Genomic DNA, 25,291 nt, shown 5'->3' on the forward strand with positions numbered 1-25,291 from the left:
CACACACACAAAAAATCACACACATGCACACACACACACGCACACGCAAACACACACACACACACACACACACACACACACACACACACACAAAAACTAAAAAGAATAAGTAAAAAGCATTTTCAATGCACAGGAGAACACATTGCGCTGCACTGTGTATCAGGCATTCCCAGTCTGCACCCCCCTCTCCCTCTCGTTCAGCAGCAATGATGATTCATTATCTCCCTGCTATTTATGTTTCCTAATTGTAATTAGCAGGAATTATCAGTTACGGTTAGTGCCTAATTGCCCTTCATAAAGACAGCTCTCCTGGTTTAAATTGGCCCATCTGAATAATGGAACTAATAGCTCTTGTCTTAACATTACAAATACATCTTCATTGTTTGGGGCTTCGGAAACGTGATAGTCGCTCGTAATTTAATTGGCCGATTGAAGGAAGAAGTGCAGGTGGCGTCGGGGAGTAATTATCTCTAATGAATTATGATGTGACCTTCTCAGAACAATGAGCAATCAGCGCTGGGAAAGAGTGACAGCACGTTACATCTGCCAGGGCGAAGACAGGGCCACCTCAGAGGGAGAAACAGAGAGAGCCAGAGAACCGAGCTCTCTGCACCATCCTTTATAAGGGACCAGTGCTGTTCCTCCATCCTGTTAAACTGAGTCATAGCTCTTTATGTTTTGACACATTAAAGTGGAGAGGAGGATTTACTATGTTGATAACATTTACTTTGTTACTGTGCCAATTATTAGAAAATTTTCAGAAGGAACTGCTTGATTTGTTGGTAAGTGGTAAGGCAAATTTGAAATTAAATCATTTGTGAGGTGGCAGTGTAAAAGCAGCCCAGGAACAGGCCAATTTAAGTTCATTTAAGTGTATTTAACTCAACTGTTAGAGGGAGGAGGCCCGGTCTCCTCAACACAGGTTAAGTGCGGCCGTGTCTGAAACCTCTAAATTCACACCTCTAAATTCACACTAAATTCACGTTCCCTTTCAGATCCGTAGAACATGGATAGGTGAAAACTGTACAACAGAAATCATAGGGCGAGAGGGAGAGAGGGGGGAGATATGGTGCTAGTTGAGAGCGTTTGTATGGTTTTCTCTCTTTAAAGCAGGACAGTAAACGGTAGAGCTCTGTGAACTGACCTTTACCGCGCGCAGGACGGTGGTGTGAGACCTTTACCGAGCGCGGGCAGGACGGCAGCTTGAGTGACAGCGTCCCTCGCTGTAATCACCACCGCGTCCGATGAGCCGGCCCTCACAAATCACCCCGCCACTCCACACAGCTGCTGTCCGTCAGCGTGTGTTGGGCGCAGTCAGCCGCTTGTAACGGAGAACTCTCATTACCTCCCTGAGCAGGTACAAACACCGCTGACCTTGCAAAGGTCCCCAGAACAGGACCCAGCACCAAGGCTAATCTGCAGAGAGTCCAAAATGGGACAGGGGTACCCCTGAACAGCCCTGCTGCATGGGACAGATCATACGACAATGCAGGGCAGCCTGTAGCCTACATGCCTGGGACCTGGAAGGTTAGTGATTCAATCCCCGATGTAGCCACAGTTAGATCTGCACATCTTTTGGACCCTTGAGCAAGGCCCTTAACTCCACATTGCTCCAGGGGTATTGTCCCCGGGTTAGTCTAATCAACTCTAAGTCACTTTGGAAAAAAGCGTCAGATAAATAACTGTTATGTAATGGAATGCGTATCACAAAAATCATTCATTGGCATCTCCATATTGTAGATTAGAAGATGGTCTAATATATGGGCGTCGTCAAACCCAAGTACTGGAGCACTGCGGTGTTGGTGGGTTTTGTAGTTTCTTTTCAACCAGCTGCAAATTGTAGGTCTTGGACTCAATTAAACATATTAAGCATGAAAGATTTTAAATAAATCAAATAATCAGCAGTCCATGTGGCCCTCCAGGACTGTAGTCTGAGACCTCTGAGTTAATAGATTCCACTGCAGCCTTCCAAGTCCACAACAGCCTATACAATCTCTTGGCTTTACTTGCGTGTTCTGTAATCAGTTTTTATTGCTTCGGGTTTTACTGGTGCAATTGAGGCAAAGTGTTCTATTCTGTGAGCTGTCTGGAATCTGAGTGGCAGTCGTGCAGTCTACAGCTCAGTTCAAACTGTTTTAGATGGTAGGAACCCCCCAAAAACACCAAAAGGCGGAAGTATCTGAGAGGTGAAGGAAACGTGTGTAGACTGACCAATGCTACTGGAACAGGGTAAATTTAATGTTGTTCTCGTTAATCTGACTCCAAAATATAAGTTCAACTGCTCCTCTGTTCTAACAGTTCAACAAAAGTAACTGCAAATGTCTGCCAATAGTGTGGCTCTATAGGATCACTATCTGTCTGTGTAGACACGGACGTGCCTGTGGCCTGTATAGCCTACGATGGTACACTTATGTATCTTGTGACGACACTGGTGTATAGGCGAGTGACTATGGGGTGCAGGTATCCTAGGTTGTCTATGTCTGTTAGGACTCTAAACTGCTAAGTGTGCAGTGGTGCAAGTCAAGAGGATGCAGGTTCAAATTAATACAATGCATTAAACAATGTGCATTGCAGAAATAGAATGACAATGTGTTACAAGAATTACAAGATGTAATATGAATGACTATATGCGAATGGTGCACAGGAGGTCGTATTAGCGAGTCTCCTTGAACCATTCCACTTTTCCTTCTATATACCCGGGGTTTACAGGAAAACAACAAATCATCAAATAAAGAGTCACAAGACGGTGGTAACAACAATGGTCCTGCTGATGTTATCTCTGTATGCCTAACAAACCTGATTAACCTTTGTAACCACAGCTGAATGCTGACTCACAGGTAACTTGCATTACCTCATCTCTTCAGGCTACACCTTTCCCTCCCTAAATCACCACCATGATTAGCCTTATATATGCCATAGGCTGTAATGGCACTTATATAGTTGTATAGATATTGTTTTTTTTTTTTTGTATTAGCTATAGTATTGTTGCACTCTGGGTATTCTGCTGGCAACTGTGGTATGCTAAGTTTGGAAGTTGATGTATTCTTCGACTGTATCTGTATGGTCATGGTAGGACGCGGAACTGTACTGTCCTCTCAGGTCCTCTTTGCACTTTTACTTGTGTTTGATGTGCACTTTGTTGTACATCGCTCTGGATAAGAGCGCCTGGCTAAATACCTTGTAATGTAATGTACCTGTGGTGTATTTCTAAATGCTGTTTCAAGATCAACCAGTGTACTACACCTCCAATGACACCAAACTCTTTCCCACAAGGAAAGACAATAAACACTGTATTTGGAAAACCCATGATCTATACCAGGGGTCAGCAACCCTGGTCCTGGAGAGCCGCAGGGTGTGCTGGCTTTCGTCTCCACCTTAAAATAAGCAACCGATTCAGACCCAAGAAACCAGGTGAGGTGAGTTAACTGTGTAATCAATGGCTTTCATTGATCAATTAATGCCAAGTAACAACAAAAGCCAGCACACCCTGCGGCTCTCCAGGACCAGGGTTGCCGACCCCTGATCTATACAGTACTATTTCACCTCAACATTTCTGGGAGCATTCCACTGAGGTGGCAGAATGATGGGAGCAATAGTTTTGTATTGACGAGCACTGTCTTTTCATGAAGCCTTGCTGACCCTGTGTCAACATGGTAAGCACAGTCTGTTTTCTTTTGGGGGTCTGCACACCTATGTAAAATGCCCTACAAGATCAATGTGGGAAGTCTGGTTTAAAAGATCCAGTGGCCACCTGTCATTTGAATAACTTAACATAATCTACAGTGGCATCTCTCATTATAAATACTGTGTTGGCATCCCTTATATTGGTTTGTAAGCAACATCACAAAATGTATTTCCACAGAAAAAAAAATCTTCTGCTGAAAAAACACATTGGGCTTTTGATTGGTCGATGGTTGCTATCCGGCCTCACTGCATGCGGGGAAGGTGTGGATAAGTGTGCTAAACAAAGGATCATCAAAGGTCCAGCTGTAGCCCAGAGCGGCCTGTGTCTGCTATGCATCACTCTCCGGGAGTAAACACACAGACAAAGGAGACTCAATTGCCTCTGGGACAAGACAGCGAGCTCGTAACCTGCCTGGCGCTAATAGAGGAGCGTCCTGTGTCTGGGCCGGGAGGCTGCTGTTTCCGCCTTGCGCAGATGACTTTACGGGCGTGCGGTATAGATAAGTGTGCCCCTGGGGGCCCCCGGGCCCCGGGGGGGGGAGCCTTGCTGTGCGGCCCTGTGATCTCCTCTCCGAGGGCCCGCGGGGCCCCTGCGGCCGTCCTCGCGGTCTGAAGCCCCGACCGGCCCTCCCATTGTCCCTCCGGCCCGGCTTTGTGTCCCGGCCCCCAAACAGATGTACGGGGACCGGGGCACAGGAAGCAGTAAACCTGCAGCCTGTGTGAGCCTTTCATATGGAGGGCCAGCCTAATGGCTGCAGTGCTGCGAATACAGATGCTAATGTGGACAAACAGAGGCCTGGGTGAGCACCTTTTACTGCTGTTTGACCGTGTTCCACCACAAAACCTGCGGGCTCCCCGCCGCTAGCTTCGACTGCTCACCGCTACTGGTCAGCCTGAGCCATAAAGCATGCTGGGAGAGGAAATGACAGGCTCTTGGGCCCAGGAAGGAGTTTTGTGACCGTTTAACAACCTGGAAATGTGATTTTCAGCACTCAAATAAGCAGTGACAAATAGAGGCTCTTTGGAGTGTGTTTGCCAAAAAGACATTCAATGACCGAAATTTCACCAGAAACAAAGCGATTGTGCTTAATGTCAACAGGTAAATGGACATACGTTGATTTAGCCAATTCAAGGATTTCAGTGCAATGATGTTTTGCATTTTAGTCCAGTTTAATTTCTATTCTATCTCCTCCTTCAACCCAGAATATTTTCCTACTGTACCTACTGTGTGCGCATTCTTTATTTTGGTATTTCTGTGCTCAAGAAACATGTACTCTTAACTTAAGAGTGAGACAAAGGGTAGGGAACGACTGAAAACGATTATTTTTACATTATAATGTCCTGAAACACAGCAACAGTAAACCTAACTTAATGCTCAAATAAATAAATAAATCCTCAAAAGTAACAATGGTATTCCCCCAATTTTCTCATCAGTGAAAAGATGGGACCCATCCTACATATAGGGCCAGTTTTGCAGACACAGATTACACCTAGTCTTGGACTAAATTCAGTTTTGACTGGAGATTCTCCCTAAAAAATGAATTTAGTCCAGGACTAACCTTAATCTGTGTCTATGAAACTGCCTTATAGAGAGATTGATCTACTGCTTTGGTCTTGTACAAAGTATTCTAATTCTCACACCACTGTCAGAACTGACTTGCTCACAGGAGATTTGACTTTCTGTTACCATATCAGACAAGTTCTCATAACTGATCAAATGTATGAATAATAATTGTAACTTTTGAGAGGTCATACCCTGATAAAGGCATACAAAGCTTATACAGTTCACTCTTACTCTGCAGACTAATGCTCTCTTCTTCTTCTGAAAATAGATCCTTGTGCAACTTTCTTTTCTTGTTTTTTACATTTAAATGTACAGTTAATTTTTGTGGCCCACTAATATGCAGTAATTGAGGTCAAAAACGTTTTTTATTCTCTTCTAATGCATCCTCAAGTGCATTAAGTAGCCACAGAAACTGAGCGGGTTATTTAGACAATATTGCGAAAATGGCAATGGCTCAGCTACCCGCTGTGACAGTCTCCGTTGTGCTGGGTGGTGTTATCAGCGCGGGACACCCGCGGTGAATATTGATCCGGAGTTTGTCTGCGCTATCTATCGCGTGCCATCAGGATAACCGCGAGCTCCCAGCCACCCTGCACCACGGCGCACAGCCACACTCAGTTGAACTATAATCACCGCGCGACAGGTGAAGGTAACAGTTTGCTGGATATTATTAAATGACACGTTAATGCCGCTATAGGAAACTGTCTTTCAGCATCAGGCTGGTGAGAAAAGATAAGAACACTGTAGCTCTGTGCGTCGATTTCATTTAAGTTATTGTAAATAACATTTACAGTTATTGCATACAAATATTGCGTATGCAGTAGGATTGTCAGTGTTAAATCCACTCTCACAGAGTTCATATGGTCCCTGTTGGGTACTTTGAGTTTTATTAACACTGGGCATTTTACACTGCATTCTGTTTTCATTCACACTCTTTTAACATGGAGAAAAGATGGTGTAGGCCTGCTTCGACAAAGGATCTTATTCAGGTCTTGAGACAAGAGGTACAAAATATTGAATGTGACTGTAATTCTTCTCTGAAAGTACAGTTTATCTTCTTTTGGACTTCAATACTATAAGACTTAATCATAACTGATTATGTAATGGTGTGGTATATGATGTTTCTAGACTGAAACCAACCACTGTCATTTATTGACTAGTTTATGAATAATCATTCCATGAAAGTTAACCAAAATACAATTTCTACGTAATAACAATTAAACAAAGTACATGAATGCTCAATGCAAAATTGTAATGGGTGGAGCATTTTTTTTACCTTCCAAAGAATATATCATTTTAATATGCATTGAAGTATGTAGCCTACAGTGGGATATCCTTTGTGAATGATGTTATTATAAATAAGTTGCCAGGTACTTGTCATGGATACAGGCTATGTATGCATTTTAAAGCTGTGTTTCGTAAGTAAAAACTCCCTTCCTTGTATTTATTGTGGGCTATTGACATTTTTTGAACAAAGGTGTAGACTAAAGCAATGAATCACGTGACATCCATACGTTTAGAATTTAGGATTACTCCTGCCTCGTTAATATCTGCTTTCTCTGTCACGTGGGCACGAAAGACCGCGTCTTCAAATCGACCACAGAAAAGGGGCAATTTCACGACCTGACTCCTCATTCACAGTCGTAGGCTACTGCTTCACCACACCACCGGTATTCTAGAGGAAGACGTCCACGCTGCGGTATTAGCAAAACACCTTCGCTCTAACGGGTCGCAAATATTTTTGATAGGGAGAGTGGCGCGTTGTATAAATTGCGGACAGCTAATGCACACTATATATAACTATCACTCCTCAATCTGGAGCGCACATAGTTTGCACTATGTTGGAGTACCAGGGCACTGGAGTGAAAATGATATCTAATCACGGGATTTCATTCTCAATAATCGACATCTTGGACCCAGAGAAGTTCAACAGTAAGAAGAACACTTTGTTCTCAGCAGAAAGAGAAAGATTATATGTGGGGGTGGGAAGTTTGTCAGAAGACCCACCTGGTAATCACGGTCCTGATGGTCACCCAGGACTTAGAGACAACGATTCCGGTAAGAAAAAAAATCTAAATCCGAAAACACTAGTAGCCTAAATTTGGATATAACTGATTTTATAATGCATAAAAAGAACTAAAGTAGAATTTAGCAGCAATGCTTCATAATAGCATATGTGTTTCTATTATTGTTGTTGTTATATTATTATTAGCTACAGTTATTATTATTATTATTATTATTATTATTATTATTATTATTATTATTAGTTGTAGTAGTAGTAGTAGCAGCAGTAGTATTAGCCTAGTATTAGAACCTATAACAGTGTTATTAGCCTATTATATGTCGAATATGCTGCACTGTTTAGCTTTAAGTTAATAGCACTGAAAAGGTTATTCAGAAATATGGCAGAAAAAACATAAATTATTGTACTTTTTCGTTAGGCTATATTAATTTATATTTCAGGAGACGAAATGTGAATGTTTTTCCGCAGTGCATAAAAGCTTAAAAAACTGTTTGTTTGACGTATATGTGTTAATCACGCGCGTACTAGGCAACATTTTCTCCCATTTCCGCCGCAGTATTTACGTTAAAATCTGGCGTGCAGTTGTTCATACCTCGGTTGAGAGAATGATTGGCAATGGGACAGTCAGGCCCGATAATTGTTTAAATCGTCCCGCTGGGGACACTTCTGCTCACTTTGATCGATATCCCATTACTGTTTCCTGCATATCTCCCTCCAACAGATGGCAGGTAGAAACGTCAAAGCCCATCCATGTCTGATCCTAAATATTGTTCGATTAAAACTTACCTTTAAATAGATGACATTTATCGATCCACCAACAAATATGAAACTCCATTAGTGCGTCATGCCTAGATGGTGGACCTGGGTTTAATCTGGGTGACTTTCTGCAACATGACATTTAAGCGACTCGTGATTTATAAATTATTTAGGGATTATTTACAGCCCCTCACCCCCTTTCTTCCACCTCGCTCCATTCCACCTAAACTGTCCTGGTCTATAACGAGTCGTGATTTCTTTTCAGGTTGCGCTGAAAGCATTATTTCAAATAATTTTGTTAATTATAAACAATCTTTCTATTTCCCACAGACGCACGATGAAAGGCTCAAGTAGGCCCACAGCAGGCAATAGTCTGTGATACGATCGTAATGAGTAATAATTAATTCTACATGCGGTCGGGGTTTAAGTTTTTGGGTGTTATTTAAAACTGGAACATCAAAGTCAGTAGGCTGTTTATTTATTTCGGCTATTCATTCATTCATTTAAACAGGAATGCTAGCCGGTAGAAGGCATCAATGCCGATTGTGAATTTCTCGCTATTGTCTTTGAACTAGGTCTATAAGTGGCAAGCCAGACAAAGTAATGAAACGTACAGTAAGTATATAGGATCTGCCCGCAGGCCTTGTCCATAAGGAGCTTAGCAGCACCGCTGTCCTTTCAGCACCGCTTCTGCCGTTAATTCCACAACTTCCATCCATCCATTATCTTAACCCGCTTATCCTGAACAGGGTCGCAAGGGGGCTGGAGCCTATCCCAGCATACATTGGGCGAAAGGCAGGAATACACCCTGGACAGGTCGCCAGTCCATCGCAGGGCACACACACCATTCACTCACACACTATGGGCAATTTAGACTCTCCAATCAGCCTAACCTGCATGTCTTTGGACTGTGGGAGGAAACCGGAGTACCCGGAGGAAACCCACGCAGCCACTAATTCCACAACTTTTATAACTCAATCGGATATACTTAATGTCATATATCCAGGTTACAAAATATTTTATATCCGCGTATACCCTTATCGTAGGCATTTGTGAAACTTCATTTTGCAAGACCAACAATTTAAGATAATATTGGCCTATGAAATCGCTAGGGCAATAATCTACCACATGAAAGTGTTTAGGACAGTACGTATGCTACATGGTAAAACACTTGACTAATTTGCATTCTTGATGAATAACAACGTTTTTGTCAGTAGGTGGAGAAACAGCGAATGGCAATCTGAATTCTACAGACCACGGGGAGCGACCTGACGACTATGTGGTGACAGACTTGCATAAAAGAGAATCGGATAGTTCTCTTGAAGGAATACAGGACGGACAAAATGAGATCAGCGATGACCTGGGAAGTGACGACCTCTCGCGGCAAAAGAAGTGCCGTTCCGACCAAGGGTGCACGAAACCCCGGCGAGCAAGGACTGCCTTCACCTATGAACAACTAGTAGCACTGGAAAACAAATTCCGCACTACAAGGTATTTGTCGGTGTGCGAGAGACTCAATCTCGCCCTTTCTCTCAGTCTCACGGAAACCCAAGTCAAAATTTGGTTTCAAAATAGAAGAACTAAATGGAAAAAGCAAAACCCGGGAGCCGAGAGCACATTACAGACCGGACCGAACTCTCTGCTTAGAGGCAGTACCAGCCCAGGGCCCGGTGGGGCAGGTGCATTAAATTACCAGACTTTTCCCACGTTCACTTCTGGAAATATGGTGTTTCACTCAGCTGGTGCTGTTCCTCTGTCATCCACTGGGGGGCTCTTGAATCCACTCCTGCACAATGGCTACCTTCAGACGGCGTTCTACTCTCCGCATTTATGAGATCGTTTGTGGTCTCATTGTTTTATTGTAAATTAATTGGTTGTTAAGAATGTTTTATAACACAGGCAATTGTGTCATTTAAAATTTTATATGTAAAACAAAAATGTGGTTTGCTATAATCTTTTGAGACACATTTACATTTCTTAACAACGCTGCAGTCACTTATTGAAAGTTTCTGCTTTGACCCCATATGTTACCGACTGAACCAATACCAGGACAGAAAAAATAGCATGGCAAGATTCCCACCTTTACCTACCTCTTTTTTAAGATACTGTTAGTTCTCCTGCCCAATAAAATGAAACATAAAATATCACCTCTCAATAAATGCATCCAGTCAGAATGTATAGGGGCAGAATAATGTATGGTAATGCTGATACAATGCCTAGCCCATACCACTATTCTGTATTGGTGTTAGACCTACTTGACATCATTTTCACTTCAATTTATGTTTGTAAAAGTATGAACAGAACTGTCCAATAATGAAAAGTCATACACTATTGGTTAATAAAGCTTGTGATATTTGAAGCATGAGTCCTAGTCTTGAAGTTTGCAGACCTGGTTATGAAAGAAGATAACTGAAACTAGCCCTGAAATCCTAGTTTTCAGAATATTTTTGTTGGGTTTCATGATTGTGAGAAATTGTTATCTGGGTCACCTTATGAAAACTCCTTGTCAGCATTACCTTTGCACCTTTAAATTTTCCATTTTAAGATTGATCCGCATGGTAAACCCAGCAACCCCAACAGAGTTTGCCTTTGCTTCTAAATACAAGTGTGGAAATTCCGTTCCTTAAAATGAGATATTTTAGATTTAACACCAAGGTGACTGTTGCCAAACCGCACACAAACATTCAGCCAACACAGAAAATATGCAGTAGCATTTATGTGATTTGATAGATTAATGTCTGGTTTCTGTTTCAGATCTCTGGATCACAAAGTTTCCACAAACACGGAAATCAATACAGTTTGACACATTTTAGAGAATACATAGGCTATGCAAGCATTTTTTTAGTCAGCAGCTAACACAAAACATTTCTAAAATAAGAACATAAAATAGGGATGAAATGTTTTACTTTATTACGTTGCTGTTTACAGTGCCATGAAAATATTTGTCCCTTCCTGCTTTCCTCTGCTATGGTATATTTGTCACACTGAATGGTTTCTGATCTTTAGACAAAATGTGATATTCGAGTAAACACAAACACAATTTTAATTATTTCATAATTTGTCTGAAGATCTGAAACAATTACAGATTGGCAAACATGCAATGATAGAGGAAATCAGGAAGGGGCAATACTTTTAAACAGCACTGTAGCCTACTTAATCTCGCCATTAAATAATCAAAATAAATATCTGAAACGCTACATCATTCTCCTTTCAAGGGAGACAGCCCTGACCCTGATCCTGGATCGTTATGAAATATAGACTAGGTTGGTATGCAAGAGGAATAGCTTATCCAATTTTTATATTCAAAGGCACTCGCAAAATTTTGTGAGTATCGTGTTGAAAATGTACATGACAGAGGAACTCATCGTTTGGGCTGGGACCTGCATATCTCTGAATATGACAAGACATAGAAAAACTGTGACTGGGCTGCGTGGCATATGTGACGTAGAACAGCGAGCCTTTTACACTGCCAAACTTCATCATCGTGACACATCCGTTCCCCATCCTTGACGCGCTCATGCCTACAAGTCAACGCAAATGACGTAGATTTTCGGACTAGTATAGCTTCGTAACATCCCCGGCAGAATAGGCTTTCGCCTGGTGTGAGGGAAGCGAACGGACTGCTAGTTCTAAAGGGACTGGGGTTGACAGCAAGAGGTCAGAAACTAAATCTACAAGGTGAACAGTTCACAGACCAAATCTACAAGGTATTTAACGCAGCCCAATATTCCGTCTCAATGCGCGCTTCTTGAAATTAATTTCAAGCGTGATTTGCTATTCATCGAAGCGCTCTCGGCCAGTATTTTTCCACGTTGCCAGCGACAGAAATACTGCGTTGTCTTCAGCACCAGGGTAACTGTCGGTTGTTCGCTAATCTACCATCATGTCTAAATTCCCTGCGTGATTTTATCATTGGAAGTGGATTCGATTTCTGGGTCCTAAATATACATGTGAGTTGTGTGCAGCATGCGAATGGCTGTTTGTTTCCGTATACATTAGGAGGTGTGCCTTTGTAATGCGGTTTAGCGCGCAAGCTACCTAATCTAGCACGGCTAGCGAAATCGCGCTAACTTCCATACAGCCACTTTATCTAAGTTATGTCATGTAGATGTCGCATTAAAATGGGCGTTTTCACACTATTTATCCTAGACCGCTACTTTTCTATCGGATTGGTGTTGCATCATACAGTTATAAGGTTAGAGCCACCTGCAGCAATTGGCATTAGCTAACGGTCTGTAGGCTATGTATTTCAGTTAAATTCGCATCCGGCATTAGCTAGCATCTTGTTTCTATCTGCGCACATCCCGTGACTTGCGAGTTTAGGTTATTAAGGTCGTCGAAATTTTCTTCAGTAGGACCGAGTTGTGTTATAGTGAACTTGATATTGCTCGATATTTCGCCAGTAGCATCAGCTAGGTTAGCACTGCATTCAAAAGTCTAACAGGTATTGTCTTTTTTATCATACAATGTAATGCAATTCTTAAAAGTCTGTCAGAAGCAGCCGAGTAGATCATACGGTTAACAACGTACCTATGTGTCATTGCAAATTCAGTGTTCAAAATTGCTACAGGAAAATGGCCGTTTACCATTAAGCATACCAATGCTTAATACAATCGCGTTACCTTAATACAGGTAACGCGATTGTCAAAACTATCTTTGGTGAAAAGCTGTTAGTCTTTGACGCGCGTGTGAATTGGAAATATCATGTATTGAAAATATCATATAGCCAGCTTATGCACTTGCACCTCAGCTCAGTCCATAAATCATTTAGTGTGACTGCTTTTAGGCCATGAATGTGTGTGACCTAACATGACCTATTATTGCAAGCGGACACTTAGGCCTATGTCTGAGCATAGAGCATAGGGTAAGTTTTAGCATAATTGTATATTTTCATACATGCTGAACGTCATTTGTTTGATCATGCTACAGTTGGAAACTCCCAAGTTAATACATTTATACTGTAACTATTAGGTTTCATTGTAAGTAGTGGAAGGGTTTGGCTGAGTGCTAAATTTATCCCTGGGGCGTGATACAGGGGCGTACTGGGGGAAGGTCCAGGCTAGCCTATCCTCATTCAGTCAAATCTTAGGTGTACAGGAACAGATTAAATATTTAACATTTTTTGATTCTGATGATTTGGTGCAAGCCAGACTTCTACGTATTTCTTTCAGTCTGTTTCTCTACAGTACCACAAGGTTTCTGGCTTCACAAGGTTTGAAAAATCACTGCCATAACTGAAAAAATGGAAAATAAGAGTAATTGCATGACAACATGCAACTGCCCTTGACTTGCAGATGAAGTGATCTTTGAAGCTGGCAACATTGCAGAGGAGAAAACAGTAGGTTGAAAGCCTCTAGTTTTACATAAAATAAAGAGTCGTCATCCTAGTTGGGTATAATTTTGATCTTGCACTTAATCGTGCTACCTGTAAAACAAACCGCACTGCCAACAGAAGCAAAGAAGCTGTCATTAATCATGTACTTGTGTAGTAACCTGAAGAATGGGTCTGTACTTAACTGAAAGTAGCTTTTCAAAACACTATAAAGTTAGCTAACAGGGCTGACTGTAACCACTGTCTCATGGTTTCTTGTTAAAAGTCCAATAGTTTAAAATGAATCAAACTGGCTCACTGCTTGGATGTGGGCGACATGGCTCAGGCAGTAAGAGCAGTCATCTGGCAGTCGGAGGGTTGCCGGTTCGTTCCCCGGCCCGGGCTGTGTCGAAGTGTCCCTGTGCAAGACGCCCAACCCCCAAATGCTCCTGACGAGCTGGTCGGTGCCTTGCATGGCAGCCAATCGCTGTTGGTGTGTGAGTGTGTGTATGAATGGGTGAATGAGAAGCATCAATTGTGCAGCTCATGAGACTATTTTTTCTGTTTGTGCTTAGCCAGAGTAATCCATTTGCTTATGAAGAAATGTATTCCACAGCAGAGGAATGTTCCAAACTGATAAAATGTGTCTTTCACAATCACAGTGTTTGGTCCTGTCACCCTGCCAATAAGCGCAACCGTGCCTGTTAGATAGATAATATTTGACTTATTTGAAAGCATCAGCCTCAAAAATCCAAAAAGGCATACTATGCAGGATTATCACCTTGAAAATATTATCAATCAAACATGCTCAATCATTGCTATGATATACTGGCAAGTTCTACCCAATACCTTGCTTGTCTGCTTGTATTTGTTATTCTAAAAACTCATGTGGCCTCTTCTGGTCATGTCTTTTTTAGTTTCTGGGTCATTCCCTGAAATATCAACCAGATGCGTGGGAGGTGACCCCTCCAATTTTGCTCAAACTTTGTGTAAATGTTCTTAGTATATTTAATAAAGAACATACATTAGCCTCATTGGATTTGTCATTCTAGAGATATTTCAAAGTGAAGAGGAGGCTACTGGCTACGAGTGTGTTGAGCTGGGTTTGCGAGTGATCAGCCTTGGTCAGTAACCATTAATCAAGTGGCTGGCCAGCTTTCAGTAACATTAATTAGGTACCTTGTTAGAACTAAACTAAATTTAGTTTTATTTGTGTTGAGGAAATATTTTTGTCGCTGTTCCTCCTTCTAAGTGGGTTAAGTTGTTCGCAGTAGTGATGTTGAAAAAAACACTGAGAGTCAAGTTGCTTAAACTAAAAATCTTTTGTTTAAAATAAAACACCTTATGTGCCAAGTTTAAAATCAAACAATCTGGGGACTCTTTGTGTCCAGTGCTGAGAAACTTCAAGAGAGCAGAGAATTTCAAAGTAACAGTAGGAAGTGTCCTAGCCTTTATGCAACATAGCTAACCAATCATCTGTCATACAAACATCACATTGACTCTCTTAACCCGCCTTAATATTTTCTGTCACTCTATGAGAGCTGAGCTGTCTTATGCCCCCATCTCTGCAGTGAGTCAGGCCGCCCGGACCCAATGCCCGCAATCACCAAATCAAAACATTTCAGCTGGCATACCATGATAGCTGGGTCCCACGGCACTGTCACTAATGCCAGTGCTCATATTTTCAGGAAATTCATTTCCTCTTCTTTCTCCATCTGCAATGGTGAGGCGGGCTTGAGAATGGGGCGTATACGTTTTTTTATGTACAAACACAGGAGCAAACCAAAGAAAGAAACTCCTGCATAGTCTGCCTTTAAGCGATGCAAAAACAAAAAGGGAAATCCCACAAGGAACGTAAGACACAAGATCATTAAACTTTGTAAAGGGCCTGACCAAAACAATCTTTTTTTATTCAGTAGTAGTAATGTACTTTATGTTTTTGTTTTTGTTATTGTTTTTATCATTCCGTCTATTGAACAGGAAGTTCACTCCGATTGGTTGTTTGCCCCAGTGGATTGGTGATGGTGTAACTCATTGCTACAAATTTCTGCATAATTGGCCATGGTGTATTCCCGTATTGATTTGAATACGCCGTGACATTCCTCCAGATTGGCAGCCAGTGCCAGCTACACGCGCCTGTATGGGGGAGGTGCTCCTGAATGGCCCAGTCTGCCAGGAATGTGGTGATTGCAGTGAGCTCTGGCCTTGACCAATAGGAGCCGAGCTGGTAGCACCGCTGCCAGAGCTCACACACCTCACACCATGAAGCAACGTGCCTGAACACTTTCTGCCCCTTTTCAGTATGGTTAGCCTGACACCAGAGCTGAAGCAACGTGGTGAGTCAACAGTGAGAGAAGTGTTCAGCCAGCTGCCTTTTAGGGAGTGTGCGTCAGTTGAACGGCGGGGAACTTCTGTGTCCTCGCGCATACGCAGTGAGAACTTCCATTGTATTCTGTTTGAATAGGAGCCACTGCCCAGTTTTCCTGCTGCACCAGTTGCTGACGCGGGGAAATTTCGCACAATGATCATTAATGTCTGTATTCACACTCACTCTTTGTGGCTTGGCTCTTCCCACTTCCCCAGGCTTTCCGCTGAGCCAAATGAAAGATGATGCAAGAGACTTGCGGATTGGTGGAATTTTACACACCTCCAAATGTACATGCTATGTTATTTAATTTACATTTAAAATTAATGTATTATTATATATTATTTATTATGAATGTTCACTTCTTTACATATCACTACAGGCATTTAGCAGAAGGCCTTATCTAGGTTGGCACAACTTTTAGCATTTCAGCACTACTTGGCATCTAAATACAGCTGGAGACATACTGAAGCAATTCAGGATAGATTTCTTGCTCTAGGCCGAGCCCCGTTCCCTGATTGGTCTGTGGTGATGTAACCGGCACACGCCTCATTGCGGCCTCCTTTAGCCGCCTACTGCGCTGTCAACATGGGGAACTGATCCCGCTCTGTGCCCTGCTGTCTGGTTCAGGGAGAGTGTAGCTGTGGAGCTGTGCCCTCCTGTTGACATTTCTTAGAGTCCGCTTCTCGTACGAGTGTTAAATCTGTTGTGCTGTTAATGGCTACGCTGTAGAGGGAGCTACTGTTTATATACAGTCACTCTCTGACCATACTGCACGTTTCAACTTCAACTTGTTTATTGGCTCTAGAGACATGCGTTAATATTGCATTACATTCCAGCCACTTGGAAAATGCTCTTATCCAGTGTGACGTGCAGAAGTGGAGAACATCCGTGTAACTCGGGAATACAGAAATGTGGCATCGCCAAGAAGGCCCAGAGGCCCATTTTTGTGATATTAACAGAAGAAACAATTATTTTTATTGTGAAAGAAGCTATGACTAGAGAGTGAACATAACTATGCCTATGACCAAAAGGAAATCCACAGAAAGAGAAACAAAAGGATATCTGAAAGGGGTCTGGGGAGGCATGGTGCTTGAAAAAATGAGATACAATTACTAGCTGAAATTTCAAATGAACTGAAGTTGTGGATTTTTATAATGGTATTGCTTTCTGTTCGTATAATTCCTCAGACAGTCAGTATAAAGATAGTTTACTGTGCTATGGGATGCTGTGATAACTTCCTGTTTCTCTCCGTGTGGTGGAGGAAGTGAACTGACTCAGTGAGAGGGATGCTGTCCAGGCTGCTGAGCAGTGCGCTCGTCCGGCTGGAGCCGGCGCTCTTCCGGGGCGTTCACACGGGGATCCGCCCCGCCTCCACCACTGCCGCCCACCAAAAACGCGTGGAGCGCCCCCTGTCTGCGGAGGAGGTGTACGCTCGCGAGGAAAAATACGGAGCACACAATTACCACCCCCTCCCTGTGGCTCTGGAGAGAGGAGAAGGTGAGTCATACTGCCCTGTATTGTTCTCATAGCTAACTGCTGATGCTTAGCAGTCATACCCCTCTGTAACCTTATCATCGCTAACTGCTGAAGCTAAGCATCGGTACCACCCAGTAACCTTATCATTGCTAACCGCTGAAGCTATGCATCTGTACCACCCTGTATCGTTTATATTGCTAACTGCTAAAGCAGCTGTGACTCCTTGTAACCTTATCATTGCTAACCACTGAAGCTACGCATCTGTACCACCTGATACGTTCTCGTAGCTAACTCCTGAAGCTACATATCCGCACCATCCTATACATTCTCATAGCTAACTGCTGACTCTAAGCATCAGTACCACCCTGTATTGTTCTCATGGCTAACTGCTGAAGCTAAGCATCTGTACCACCCTATACATTCTCATAGCTAACTGCTAAAGCAAAGCAGGCATACCGCCCTGTACCGTTTTCATCGCTAATCACTGAAGCTACGCATGTGTACCACCCGATACATTCTCATAGCTAACTGCTGAAGCTAAGCAGCCGTACCACCCTGTAACCTTATCATTGCTAACTGCTGAAGCTAAGCAGCCATACCACCCGGTACCCCTCTCACAGCTAATCGCTTGAGATGTCATTAAGATGAAGGTATGATTCATGCGCCCTTTCACACGATGCATGTTCACCCCCCTGTCCCCAGGCATCCACGTGTGGGACGTTGAAGGGCGCAGGTACTACGACTTCCTGAGCGCCTACAGTGCGGTGAACCAGGGCCACTGCCACCCCAAAATCATCGCCGCGCTCAACGGCCAGGCCTCCCGCCTCACGCTCACCTCCCGGGCCTTCTACAACGACGTCCTGGGCGAGTACGAGGAGTTCGTCACCAGCCTGTTCGGCTACCACAAGGTCCTGCCCATGAACACAGGTAACAAGCTTTCACCTTCCATCCTCTTTACAGTGCGTCCCCGCAAGGTTGGTGGTTCGAGCCCCACTGTACCCGCGACAGCTGTTGGGCCCTCGAGCAAGGCCCTTAACCCCACATTGCTCCTGGAGGTGATTGTCGCCTGCTTAGTGTGATCAACTGTAGGTCGCTTTAGGTAAAAGCGTCAGCCCAATAACATGTAATGTAATGTAAATGTAAATGTAAAAATGTAATGTTAAGGCTTGTTTGTTTTTTTGTTTTTTTCTGTGAACGGTTGGCAACACAAATGTCGAAATCTGCACATAAATTATTTTGCGTTTGTATTTATAAGTGCATTTGAAATGTAGTATTTTCAAATGCAGAGCAAAAATGTTTTTCAAAATACATATGTGACTTCATCTTTTTGGGCACTGCCAAAACGCATTGATGGTTGATGCATTTAGGTTTACTGAAAACATTGTCCCTCATTTGCAGTCACTTGGCTCATTGCGAAGATGTTACATTTCAAAACATTATTGTTTGCAGCGATTTCAACAGCAGAGTGGAGTCTGATTACAGCATATTCACTGTACTTTATTTGCTAAATTTACATTTTCTTTTGCATTTAAAATGCATTGAAAAATGTAATTTCATGTACAAATAGGCTACTTAATGTGTATTTGAGCCTGGCCTGATTCACATAAACAGACTGACATTGTGTATCTGGACTAGGAACACTCATCATTTTAGAAAACATGGTGAATACATTATTTGCCGACTTGTATTGTATCATGTCGTATGTGACTGCAGTATTCTGAATTACTGTATAAGTGCAGTCTGAGTGTATGTGAGTCCTTAGTGCAGTCTGTAGATTTGCATGTGGAGCAGGACTGGCAAACTGCTCTTCTCAGATAACACTTGAGACTAATTTCCATTATTTATTTGCACAGGTGTTGAAGCGGGGGAAACAGCCTGTAAACTGGCCCGGAAATGGGCGTACAATGTAAAGGGCGTTCCGAAGAACAAAGCCAAGATTATCTTCGCAGGTAAATCTGCTCAAACTGCAGTCTGCAGTCCGCAGTCTGCTTGTGATGTTTGCACATTGTTTGCACATTGTTTGCACATTGTTTGCACATTGTTTGCATATTGTTTTTCAGTATTCCTCAGGTGCCTGCCCATAAGCAGATGTACCACAGAACACACATTTTCTTTTGGCACTCTTGCCAACTTATACAGTTTGTGGTTTGTTCATTTTATACTGAACTTGGCATGTTGATTAGCCTGTACTCAGCCAGCTTGGCCTTTGTGGAACCTTTCTCCCGGTGTTCTGGACAGAGGGAAACTTTTGGGGGCGCACAATGGCGGCCATCTCCAGCTCCACAGACCCCAGCAGCTACGAGGGGTTCGGCCCCTTCATGCCCGGGTTCGAGCTCGTTCCTTACAACGACCTGCCAGCACTGGAGGTAGGGTTTCACCACAGTGTCTACAGCTACTCCGACATTTATCCACTAACGTCACGTCATGTCACGTCTGTTCCTTTTGTATGGAGTTATTGTAGCCTGTGTTGCTCTTTACACCGCTGGGAATCTCAATCCCAGTGTGCTGGGTGATGGTCGAGGTTTGTGGTCTGTAGTTTTATCAATTACTCGGCTGGAAAAAAAGAACAGTGGAAAAACATGAACTGAAGTAAATGGCTAAAAATATGTAAAGAAAAGCCCCAAGGCAATTCAAGCCGGTTACCTGAACTAGGACTATAAGGTGCTCAACAGCCAGGACAATTCAGTAATAAGGAGTCCTTACCCGGACTTTTTACCGGGACAACAAGTCTGAAATAAGGAAAGCTGGAGCATGCGAAGCTCAGAGCAAAACACTGTTTAATTAAACAGGGGAAAGACTGACGTTTCGACATCTGCAACATCTTCTTCAGAGTCAAGAGTGCAAATAGGCCTACAGGTACCACATCAGGAGGTACTGTATGTAAACCTCCAATCCATTACATAGTTAAGGTGTGAATTTGTAGATGCTGATCGTACCTTGCACAGATAATCTGATAACAGGGGACAGTCCCACCCTAGAGCAATGTGGGGTTAAGGGCCTTGCTCAAGGGTCCACAGCTGCACAGATTTTACTGTGGTTACACTGGGAGTTGAACCACCGCCCTCCTGTGTCCCAGTCAAGCAACCTAGCCACTAGGCTAAAGGCTGCACTGCAGGAATAAATCATTTTCTTGTTTTGCTGAGTCCAATGAGGCTGAAGCTAACCTCGAGAGTCCGTTTCAGGCTTCTTATTGTCCTGAGACATGCGTGTGAGAGTTTGAGGCTCTGCGGTCACGATGGGGTCACGATGGGGTCGCTCACAGTCCGGTTGCGTTTCACAGCGGGCCCTGCAGGACCCTAACGTGGCAGCCTTCATGGTGGAGCCCATCCAGGGAGAGGCTGGGGTGGTGGTACCAGAACCAGGGTACCTGACCAGAGTGAGGGAGCTGTGTAGTCAGCACAATGTAAGTACTGACCCTGCACACACACACACACACACACACACACACACACACCATCTGTCTGGTTTGCAGTGTGTTTGAACAAGTTTGAACAAGTTTCTGTCGTGTCAAGGGTCAGGAATGTGTGAGATCCAGGTTCTCCAGTTTTGTACACATACTCATATACCTTTGCACCCCCAGTTTCCCATCTGAAGGATGGTTCCTACACACCATACATTTTCTTGCAAGAATGTTAGATTTGACTCAGTTACAGCTTTCATTATAGTTATGTAGTTATGGTTGGTTGAAATTTGAATGAGGATCAGAAAGCCAGAAAGTAATTTCAATGATTATCTCGAGGGGTAAAGCATTTCAAGCATTTCAAGAAACTACAAAGCTTTTAGGATGTACAGCTCAACAGGAACCTTGTATTCACCCTGCCATCTAGTGGCAGTGTGAGGTACTGACACTGCCATCTCCACAGGTTTTGCTGTGCTGTTGACTCCTATATATCAGCCCTACAAAGTCACTTCTTTCAGATGATGTTTCGGTTGGTAAAATTTTCACTGAAATGTGTGATAAATGTTTTCTGGCCTTGAAGGATTTAAGAAAACATATTTGACCCTCATAAGGCTTAAAAACCTGTACGAGTCTCAAGTGTTAAGTCTCCCTCAGACTTAAGAGAGCTCTTAAGCCCAGACCACGTGCTGTTCTCTCTCAGGTTCTGTTCATCGCTGACGAGGTGCAGACGGGCCTTGCGCGTACGGGCCGGAGGCTGGCTGTAGACCACGAGGTGGTGCGTCCGGACCTGGTGATGCTGGGGAAGGCGCTTTCCGGAGGAGTCTATCCGGTGAGGGCCCGAGAGGCCTGTTCTCCAGCCATACCCACTGTGGACTGGCTGGCACAGAGAATATCACTGAATGACATTTCTTAGTATTGTGGAAAGAGCCATTCAATTTTTTATGTACTGACTTGAGTGCTCAAGACTAACTGCCGGTTGAGTGCTCCAGACAAACGAAAATAGGAGGTGGGCCTTTATTTGGTAAACTGTTGAATGCCTGTGATGTCACCCCTGTGATGTCAGCTCTGTGATGGCTGTGATGTCACCCCTGTGATGTCAGCTCTGTGATGGGTGTGACGTCATCTCTGTGACAGGTGTCTGCGGTGCTGTGTGATGATGAGGTCATGCTGACCATCAAGCCCGGGGAGCACGGCTCCACTTACGGAGGAAACCCCCTGGCCTGCCGCATCGCCATCGCTGCCCTGGAGGTCTGTGTCTGTCTGTGACTGTGTGCGTCTGTGTCTGTCTGTCTGTCTGTCTCTGACTGTGACTGTCTGCGTCTGCGTCTGTGTCTGTCTGTCTGTCTGTCTGTCTGTCTCTGACTGTGACTGTCTGCGTCTGTGTCTGTCTGTCTGTCTCTGACTGTGACTGTGTGCGTCTGTGTCTGTCTGTCTGTCTTTGTCCGTGTTTGTGTCTGTCTGTCTGTGTGTTTATCTGTGACTGCGTCTGTCTGTGTCTATCTGTTTTCTGTCTGTTCTGTGTCTATCTGTCTGTTACGGTGTCTGTGACTGTCTGTTCTGTGTCCGTCTGTGACTGTTCTGTGTCCGTCTGTGACTGTCTGTCCTGTGTCTACCGCATTGGTGTATTACAAGTGAGATTTAAGAACTTTGTTTTGACCTCTTTTTCAGGAATGGTCAAAATATTTGCCCCTCTCAGTTCCCAAATTGTTGTTGGGTGGGTCAGTACTGACCTCTCTCTCTCTCTCTCTCTCTCTCTCCCTCTCCCTCTCCCTCTCTCTGCAGGTTCTGGAGGAGGAGAAGTTGGCAGAGAACGCTGATAAGATGGGCCAGCTCCTGAGGGCGGAGCTGAGGAAACTGCCCGACGACATCGTCACCACGGTGCGGGGGAAAGGCCTACTCAACGCCATCGTCATCAAGGAGACAAAAGGTAGGGTTGTACCAGGCCGTATGTTACCCTGTCTGTGCTATCCTGTGTGGTAACTGTATCTGAACGATGATAGACCAGGGATGCATAACGTTATTGTTTCCGCATCTCTGTAGCACTCCTGTGTGATCGTTATGGTTTCTGTGTCTCTGTAGCACTCCTGTGTGATCGTTATGGTTTCTGTGTCTCTGTAGCACTCCTGTGTGATCGTTATGGTTTCTGTGTCTCTGTAGCACTCCTGTGTGATCGTTATGGTTTCTGTGTCTCTGTAGCACTCCTGTGTGATCGTTATGGTTTCTGTGTCTCTGTAGCACTCCTGTGTGATCGTTATGGTTTCTGTTTCTCCGTAGCACTCCTATGTGATCGTTATGGTTTCTGTGTCTCTGTAGCACTTCTGTGTGATCGTTATGGTTTATGCGTCTCTGTAGCACTCCTATGTGATCGTTATGGTTTCTGTGTCTCTGTAGAACTCCTGTGTGATCGTTATTGTTTCCGCGTCTCTGCTTTCAGACTACGACGCCTGGAAGGTGTGCCTGCGCCTTCGAGACAACGGCCTCCTGGCTAAACCCACGCACGGCGACATCATCAGATTTGCCCCGCCCCTCATCATCAAGGAGGATGAGATCAGAGAGTGCAGTGACATCATCAAGAAGACCATTCTGTCCTTCTGAGTCATCTGACTTCTCCCAGACTACCATCTTTTATTGGCTACAAACTTTCAGACTGATCCTGCTATAAGCTGTCAACAAGAATGTATCCCCCAATGAAGTATGGCACCTTTCGACATACGAATAACTTTAACATTTAAAAAGTGTGACCCAGAACCCTTCAGACAGTATTCTTCCAGAGCTATGTTTGTTGGGGCATTCATGATTTTAAAGATTACACTGTGGTAGTCTTAATTTGATCCTTTTAGCGATGACTGGTGCATACTGCTGTTAGCGTTGGTAAGAGCCAGTAGTTCCGTGGGTTACTGCTTGTTTTAATTTTGGTTTATCAGTTTATGTTCTACAACAATAGCATGTTGTACAATAATATCTCCGGGCCAATAATAGGTCATATGTTTGGGCCAGAGCGATAATAGTTCTGGCCTGTCCTTATCATGCAATCTCACAATTAATGCGGTAACAATCACAGGATATCCCATAATCACACAAATACGGTTTTAAGCTTAACCAAAATATTTCATCCAAAAACAGAACGCATCTTAAAACACATTGCATAAGTGTGGAACGAAAAAATATGAATATAGGTTCATTCTGTATGTTTTTAAAAAATAAGAATGTTGGTTGTTTTTAAGTGAGATATTCAATTTAAATGGATACGGATGATGTCACTACTGAAGAATGTGGTTTGAAACCCGCAGCTCTTAAAGGGGGCACAGCGGATAGTTAAGGGCAGGAGGGTTGTCCTGCCTTTAGGCCAGCGGTGCTCATTTCACTGCTCAGGGATCCATCACTAAGACACCCTGGAGAAACTGTGAAGCTGGGAAGATGAAATATGAAAATCGAGAGGGGGGGGGGGGGGGGAGCTGTGGGTATCACGAGTACAGAACTTGGTGTTTGCACTTTTTTTGCTGTACAATATTGAATATTTTGCTCTTCTATCTGATGAAAGTTGAATGGACTCGACTGTGATGTATGCCTGCAGAGTTTGCAATGCATTGCTGAATCCCAAATTAGTGCAATTCTTCAACCAATGGATCCAAATATGTATCACCATTTGCTGTTCTTACCAGAAACTTCACTGTAACATTTGCATTCTGTTCAATTGGCAATAGCGTACAGGTCAATATCATTTTGGGGGGAAATTGTTGCAAACCTATTTTAATAAAATTTGGGAAAGTATTGTTTTGGTGTGTGTGTTTTTCAAGCATCTGTTGTTAGTGACTTTCAATTATGCCAGGGTGAAGTGATATAATTACCACAACTTTCTAAGACATTAGAATTAGTTTTAAAGTTTTAAATGCTTAGTTTAAGTTTAAAGGCTTTGAATAAACTGTTTAAGTCTCTCAGCCATTAAACACTGATGCTACAGGATGCAGAATTTCATGCTTATCAAGAATAAAACTACAGAAAAGAATGGCAGTAACGTTTTATTTGTTTTCTTTATGTTTTTGTGTGTACTGTGTTCCGTGCCCCCCAAGTCCCCACAAGGCTTCCTCCAAACAAAAGTAGTGTTAATCTCTCTCTCCTGAATCTTACATTTCTGTGAACTCCCAACTCCAAGCAAAGGACCACACTATAATCCTGTGTTTCTCAACTCCACGACCCACTTGCCAGAAGGTTTTTGTTGTAACCAGGAACTCACACACCTGATTTAATGCCTGAACCAATCAAACCACCCAAAATGCCCTTGATTAGTTAAATCAGGCATGTAAGTTCCTGGTTACAATAAAAACCTTCTGGCAAGTGGGTCCTGTGGCCTGGAGTTGAGAGACACAGCTATAATCAACCAACTGCTGATGGTAGATGCATATTTAAAAAAAAAGTTATTTTATTAAATTTCCATCCATCCATCCATTATCTGAACCCGCTTATCCTGAACAGGGTCGCAGGGGGGCTGGAGCCTATCCCAGCATACATTGGGCAAAAGGCAGGAATACACCCTGGACAGGTCGCCAGTCCATCGCGGGGCACACACACCATTCACTCACACACTCATACCTATGGGCAATTTAGACTCTCCAATCAGCCTGTCCTGCATGTCTTTGGACTGTGGGAGGAAACCGGAGTACCCGGAGGAAACCCACGCAGTCACAGGGAGAACATGCAAACTCCGCACA

The 25,291-nt window shown here is 43.5% G+C and overlaps 2 protein-coding genes across 7 annotated transcripts; both read left to right on the forward strand.

Moving 5' to 3' along the window:
• Window positions 1–1,431: 1,431 nt before the first annotated feature.
• Window positions 1,432–9,861, forward strand: LOC133117900 (NK1 transcription factor-related protein 2-like). Its single transcript, XM_061227411.1, has 2 exons — window positions 1,432–1,527; window positions 9,242–9,861. Exons 1-2 carry the CDS (start codon window positions 1,467–1,469, stop codon window positions 9,859–9,861), a joined length of 681 nt encoding a protein of 226 aa, XP_061083395.1. The 5' UTR covers window positions 1,432–1,466.
• A 1,715-nt stretch (window positions 9,862–11,576) lies between these two features.
• LOC133118294 (ornithine aminotransferase, mitochondrial-like) lies at window positions 11,577–24,353 on the forward strand. 6 transcript variants are annotated; one of them, XM_061228161.1, is made up of 11 exons: window positions 11,579–11,734; window positions 15,922–15,993; window positions 16,968–17,203; window positions 17,885–18,109; window positions 19,036–19,131; window positions 19,421–19,548; window positions 20,463–20,585; window positions 21,283–21,411; window positions 21,717–21,830; window positions 22,365–22,509; window positions 23,017–24,353. In XM_061228161.1, the coding sequence occupies exons 3-11, from the start codon at window positions 16,993–16,995 to the stop codon at window positions 23,175–23,177; spliced, it is 1,332 nt and encodes a 443-aa protein (XP_061084145.1). In that variant the 5' UTR covers window positions 11,579–11,734; window positions 15,922–15,993; window positions 16,968–16,992; the 3' UTR covers window positions 23,178–24,353. The 6 variants fall into 6 exon arrangements, with proteins under 6 accessions (XP_061084143.1, XP_061084144.1, XP_061084145.1 ...); XM_061228162.1 differs by having other exon boundaries at window positions 16,972–17,203; XM_061228159.1 differs by lacking the exon at window positions 15,922–15,993 and having other exon boundaries at window positions 11,577–11,734.
• The last annotated feature ends 938 nt before the right edge of the window (window positions 24,354–25,291 follow it).

This window comes from Conger conger, chromosome 18 (genome assembly GCF_963514075.1).
Source record: "Conger conger chromosome 18, fConCon1.1, whole genome shotgun sequence".
Classification (NCBI taxonomy): Eukaryota; Metazoa; Chordata; class Actinopteri; order Anguilliformes; family Congridae; genus Conger; species Conger conger.

What these genes read in the sequence shown, in the direction of transcription:
- LOC133117900 (XM_061227411.1), top strand. Translation starts at nt 1,467, where the DNA reads ATGGGACAGATCATACGACAATGCAGGGCAGCCTGTAGCCTACATGCC. An exon ending in ACATGCCTGGGACCTGGAAG is followed by an intron (nt 1,528 to 9,241) that starts GTTAGTGATTCA and finishes CGTTTTTGTCAG; the next exon opens with TAGGTGGAGAAACAGCGAAT.
- LOC133118294 (XM_061228159.1), top strand. Translation starts at nt 16,993, where the DNA reads ATGCTGTCCAGGCTGCTGAGCAGTGCGCTCGTCCGGCTGGAGCCGGCG. An exon ending in AGCTGTGTAGTCAGCACAAT is followed by an intron (nt 20,586 to 21,282) that starts GTAAGTACTGAC and finishes GTTCTCTCTCAG; the next exon opens with GTTCTGTTCATCGCTGACGA. An exon ending in TCGCCATCGCTGCCCTGGAG is followed by an intron (nt 21,831 to 22,364) that starts GTCTGTGTCTGT and finishes CTCTCTCTGCAG; the next exon opens with GTTCTGGAGGAGGAGAAGTT.